Source organism: Zingiber officinale, chromosome 5A, assembly GCF_018446385.1.
Source record: "Zingiber officinale cultivar Zhangliang chromosome 5A, Zo_v1.1, whole genome shotgun sequence".
In the NCBI taxonomy this organism is placed as follows: Eukaryota; Viridiplantae; Streptophyta; class Magnoliopsida; order Zingiberales; family Zingiberaceae; genus Zingiber; species Zingiber officinale.
In genome coordinates, this window is record NC_055994.1 from 6090316 (window position 1) to 6095577 (window position 5262).

A 5262-nucleotide genomic window follows, 5' to 3' on the forward strand; every position below is an offset into this window, starting at 1 on the left:
ATGAATCAACTCCCAACAAATGAGTTTTTCGTCAGAACTATATCGATAACAGAATATACCAATAGAATTTTAACAAAGAATTCCATCGATAAATCAGAATATTAATGCTCTATCAATTTTAGCTCTATTGCTGTCTATGCCACTAGCTAGCTCCTATTTTATATTTATTTATTTATTACTTAACATATTTGCTTTTCTATTCACACAAAATTTAAATTAAACTTATGCATAAATTTTAAAATATATTTATAGTCATAAGCAACTATCAAATTATATTTATTCTACTAAATTCATCTAAATTGTATTATAATTTATTATTTATATTGTAAATGCTCAAATCTATTTAACTTGATATTATAAAAACTACTATAAATTTTTATATTAAAATTTTCCGAACATACTATTAAAAAATTAATGCAACATCTAATTGCCATGGATTAGTTAAGCAAACACACATCTTTAGATATTTACTTTGATTAAAATTAAATATTTAAAATATTAACAGTATTCATGTTTATCTAAAGTCAATCAGTCGCTTGAATAAGTCAGTCAACGCAATGTAATGCGAATGACATACAACGTTGACTCTCAATTAATTACATATGCATTTTTTTTTCCTTTCTTTCAACGATGGGGATGTTGAAAGTTCAACTACTGGCTCTCTCCCCTTCAATAGGGCGTTGACTAAGTAGAGACTTATCCAATTGAACTGGCTTGTGGGAGTAAAGATCCAACTCAACCTTATTAATTTTTTCCATATTGAACTTTTGCTATCAATTGCTTTCATTGGTCAAATATCCAGCAAATTGCATTCAAAGTTCTGCAATGATTCAACACACTGAGCAATGCAGCATTAGAGCTGCAATGCCGGTCCATTTAAGCCGCTCCACCAAGAAACAGCCAGGAAGCTAGTGGTTTGACTTTCCAATTCTAGCTAAAGGGCACAGCCAACTTCTAAAATTGTAAAAGAAGAAAAAGAGAAGAGGATTGACTTTGGCAATGTCCAACTCAGCAGCTGAAGATGAACGCAGATGCTTTATATCTGAAGAACTATAAATATACACGAATCATTTTAAAAAAATGATCTCTAATTACAAAGAAGTGGAAAATTGTGGTATTTGCAACTGCTTAATGATGCATAATTGGCTCTATTTGATTGAGTTTTCCCCCTTTGGAGTCAGTAAAGTTGCAGTGCTTCCTTAGGCTTGCCCAACATTTGGAGCACAGTTCGTGCAATGTGCTTAGAAGTAAGACCAGCTGCTTCAAATTGGTCCTGAGAGGATCCTTGGTCGATGTAGCGGTCCGGCAGAGCCAGTGATCTCATCTGCATACAACAACCGGAATGAGGTTAAACAGTTCAATTGTATTCGACTTCAGTGTCAAAATTTGTCGAAAGAAATGTACCTTGACGCGCCCATCCAGATAGCCACTCAAGCTTAAGAATTGCATGACGTGCGACCCGAAACCTCCAATGGAGCCCTCCTCCACCGTGATCAGGATCTCGTGCTCGTTCGCTAGCCTTCTAATTAGGTCCACGTCGAGAGGCTTGCAGAACCGGGCATCGGCTACTGTGGGAAAGATTCCACAAGCTCTGAGTGAGTCTGCAGCCTTTAAGCATGTCTGCACTATGGAACCGTATCCGAGGATGGCAACTCGATTTCCTTCCATTAGGACCTTACCCTTCCCAATCTGTTGAAACAAACCGATAAGCCTTGTAGCTTTACTCGCGATCATCGTGTTAAATTTTCTGAGATGAGAATTAGAGGGAAGCTCACCTCGAGAGGGATTCCTTTGTGGTCTGGAGGCAGGGGGACACCAACTCCAGTGCCCTTGGGGAATCTGAAACAGCAAGGTCTGTCGTCGATTGCCACTGCTGTGGCTACCATATGCATCAGCTCAGCTTCGTCGGACGGGGCCATCACGATCATGTTGGGTAAGCATGCCATGTATGTAATGTCAAAAGCTCCACAATGAGTTGGTCCATCTCCTCCGACTAGGCCAGCCCGATCCAGCGCAAACCGGACAGGAAGCTTCTGCAAGTCCACGTCGTGAACCACCTGCACGGATCATAGCCATTTATCGATTAGAATTGGATGAGCAACTTCTTACATATGTTATGAAATCAAAAAGGTTTTTAGTTTGCACTGTGCTATTACCTGGTCGTATCCCCGTTGCAGAAAAGATGAATATATGGCACAGAAAGGCTTGAGCCCCTCGGTGGCCAAACCAGCTGCAAAGGTGACTGCGTGCTGCTCGGCGATTCCCACATCAAAGCATTTCTCTGGAAACTTCTTTTGGAAATAATCCAGCCCGGTGCCACTTCCCATGGCAGCATGCACAGCCACGATCTTGTCATCGACCTCGGCCTCTTTGATGAGTGACTCTGCGAAATATTGGGTGTATGAAAAGGTGGGAGATTTTGTCTTGAATTGCTTTCCCGTTTTGGGGTCAAACTTCACAACTCCTATGACATGAAATACAAGTATCAGATCGCCATACATAGGATCAGCCTATGTCAGAACTGCGAGGAATGAGTGAACAATGCTCACCGTGCATCTTGTCTGTGGCAGCCTCAATTGGGGGATCCTCCTTTCCTTTCTCGGTCACAATATGGATGAGGACGGGGCCAGGAGCTGGCAGGGACTTCACCTTCTCAAAGATGGTGACCAAATCGTCGACATTGTGCCCATCAACAGGTCCTATATAATACAGACCGAGCTCCTCAAACAATGTAGATCCAGAGGCACTTATCAATCCCCGAGCGTATTCATCCACCTTTGAAGCAAGCTCATATGTTTGGCCCCCAATTTGCTTTGTGAGACTCTAAACAAACAGATCAATTGCATTAGAAATCTTCTATAGAAGTTGCAATTTGGTCAAAATGCACAAGAACAAACAATATATGAAAATGGCATAAACATGGACGAAAATTCCCTTAACACTTTTGATAAAACATACAGTCAAAACAATCAGTGAATTATCACTGGTACTTCTAATTCACAAAGATGTAATTCGCATGTATATGAAGTCGCCAATTTGAAAAATTATAAAAGTAATACTTGTACTGAGACTTGTTTTCTTATATTTATAGGCCAAAAATTAAAAGTTGATTGAACAAAAGAACAGTAACCTGCCAGATAAAAAATGGTTAATTATCTTATCAAACAAGAGACATCACTTTTGGCTATTGTTTTCCGAGGACTTCAAACCATTTGACTACCTGAAAGTAATTTCTAGTTTATCTTGGATGCACAAATAACACAAAAGGCAATTATTTTTTGTAAAATATCATTTCTAAATCCTAATTGTCTAAGATGATCACAAAAACTTCTAAATCATTGTACTTCAACTACCAATTGCATGTTTAAGAAAAATACTGCAATAGTTTTGGCAGTTCAACTGAGAAAAATCAACAGATAAAATATAATTACCAAGGGTACACACGCTACCTTAGCAGCTTCACGGAGCATTCGTAACTTTGGGCTTGATTGAAGTGTAGTAAGGGCTTTACTGAATGCCCCAACAGGAATTGCAGGTTCATCAAAGGCTGCAGTTGGAAGTGAAGCTTGTCTATTATCATTCAACACAACAATAAGGTTGGAATCCAAGTAGCCAGCATTGTTCATGGCCTCAAAGGCCTGACCAGCAGTCATGGCACCATCCCCGATCACCGAAATAACATGATTCTTCTTCCCTAGCAAATCTCTTGCGACTGCCATTCCTGGAAGGAAAATATATATATATATATATATATATATATATATACATTTAACAAAAGTGGTTTCAATTTGACCATCAACCTTTAAATATATGTTAACACAAATTCAGATAATATAAGATAAGTAAGTTGACTTTACCAAGCCCTGCTGAGATGCTTGTGGAGCTATGACCTGCACCGAAGGCATCGTAAACGCTCTCATCTCTCTTTGGAAATCCAGCAAGCCCTGAGGTCTGCCTGATGGTATGCATCCTTGACCTTCTTCCGGTCAATATCTTGTGAGGGTAGGCCTGCATATTCAGTTCCGTTTCAGCTACAAAATTCACAATCTTCAAACAACTTCTATGGCTGCGATAATACTAAAAGTGAAACTAAGAATTCACTGACTTGATGGCCGACATCCCAAATGATCTTGTCTTCGGGAGCATTGAACACATGATGAAGAGCCACGGCCAATTCCACCACCCCCAAGCTGGCGCCCAAGTGCCCACCACTTTTCGACACCATGTACATAATTTCTGATCTGAGCTCAGCCGACAACTGCTCCAAATCCTATAGCGATTACAAAAAATGAGCATTCCTACTAGCTTAGTCCCCAACCTCAGTTTTTAGAGCTGTTCCAACTTTAAACGGGGAAAAAAGAGGGGGAAAAAGGATCACCTTTGGCGACAGATTCTTCATGTGAATGGGAAAGTTGATCGTATCGAGAAGAGGGGTCGCCGGCTTCTCCGCCGAGCAATCGATCCTCCACCCGCCATTTTCCTTACTGGGAACCTTCTTTCCGTCACCGCTCGCTCTCACAGAAAACTAAAACGGCAAACCCACGAATATTAGATCCAACAGCTCGGAATCCCTAGAAACAACGTGACAAAATCCAACTTTTGAAGCCTGTACCTGTTTCCTTCTGCACGGCCGATTCGCAACCGACCTAAGAGACTTGAGGAACGGGCCTCCGGAGGCCGCCATGAGAGAGCTGGAAGCCTCCATCGAGAGAAAGCGAGAGGGAGGTCCGGTGTCGGGAGCAAGGAAGAGAATCCCGGTTTATATAGGCCGCCCAAGCCCAAATTAAAGTCAAATTATTATTATTATTATTATTATTCAAAGCTGAAGAAATGCTGATGGCATGGACAATTACGCCGGTCAATTTCAGCTATTCAAACAATTTTATTTATTTGTTTTATTTATTTTTTATTATTATTAATATTTAATTTTTAATTGTTTGTGACGAGTCGTTGTGGAAGAGAATTGATCAAGTCTTAATACACTCGTCACTCATTATTATTATTATTATTATTATTATTATTATTATTATTATTATTATTATTTATAATTTTCTACCAATAGTCACTTAAAAATCTATGCCATTTTATTTTCTTCCACGCACGCGAAAACAAAATCATGAAAAATAATATTTATTAGAAAAAAAATCAATGAACGATGGCAATTAAACGTCCATATAAACTTCAAACAATAATAAGAAACTTGGAAAATTACAAGAAAAAAAAAGGAAAGAAAATAAGATCAAAATAAAGTCAAACATGTAC

At 39.2% G+C, this 5262-nt stretch overlaps 1 protein-coding gene across 1 annotated transcript; it reads right to left on the reverse strand.

Moving 5' to 3' along the window:
- Nucleotides 1–1016: 1016 nt before the first annotated feature.
- Nucleotides 1017–4731, reverse strand: LOC121979372 (probable 1-deoxy-D-xylulose-5-phosphate synthase 2, chloroplastic). Its single transcript, XM_042531365.1, has 10 exons — nucleotides 4613–4731; nucleotides 4379–4525; nucleotides 4106–4270; nucleotides 3858–4008; nucleotides 3450–3721; nucleotides 2550–2823; nucleotides 2157–2464; nucleotides 1776–2057; nucleotides 1405–1689; nucleotides 1017–1324 (listed from the first exon to the last, which is right to left on the reverse strand). Exons 1-10 carry the CDS (start codon nucleotides 4703–4705, stop codon nucleotides 1178–1180), a joined length of 2124 nt encoding a protein of 707 aa, XP_042387299.1. The 5' UTR covers nucleotides 4706–4731; the 3' UTR covers nucleotides 1017–1177.
- Between the last annotated feature and the right edge of the window lie 531 nt (nucleotides 4732–5262).

Excerpts from the sequence above, each read along its gene's own strand:
- LOC121979372 (XM_042531365.1), bottom strand. The coding sequence starts at position 4,705 with ATGGAGGCTTCCAGCTCTCTCATGGCGGCCTCCGGAGGCCCGTTCCTC. Across the intron at positions 4,271-4,378 it reads TGAAGAATCTGTCGCCAAAG|GATTTGGAGCAGTTGTCGGC; the intron begins GTGATCCTTTTT and ends TAATCGCTATAG. Across the intron at positions 4,009-4,105 it reads TTTGGGATGTCGGCCATCAA|GCCTACCCTCACAAGATATT; the intron begins GTCAGTGAATTC and ends CTGAATATGCAG.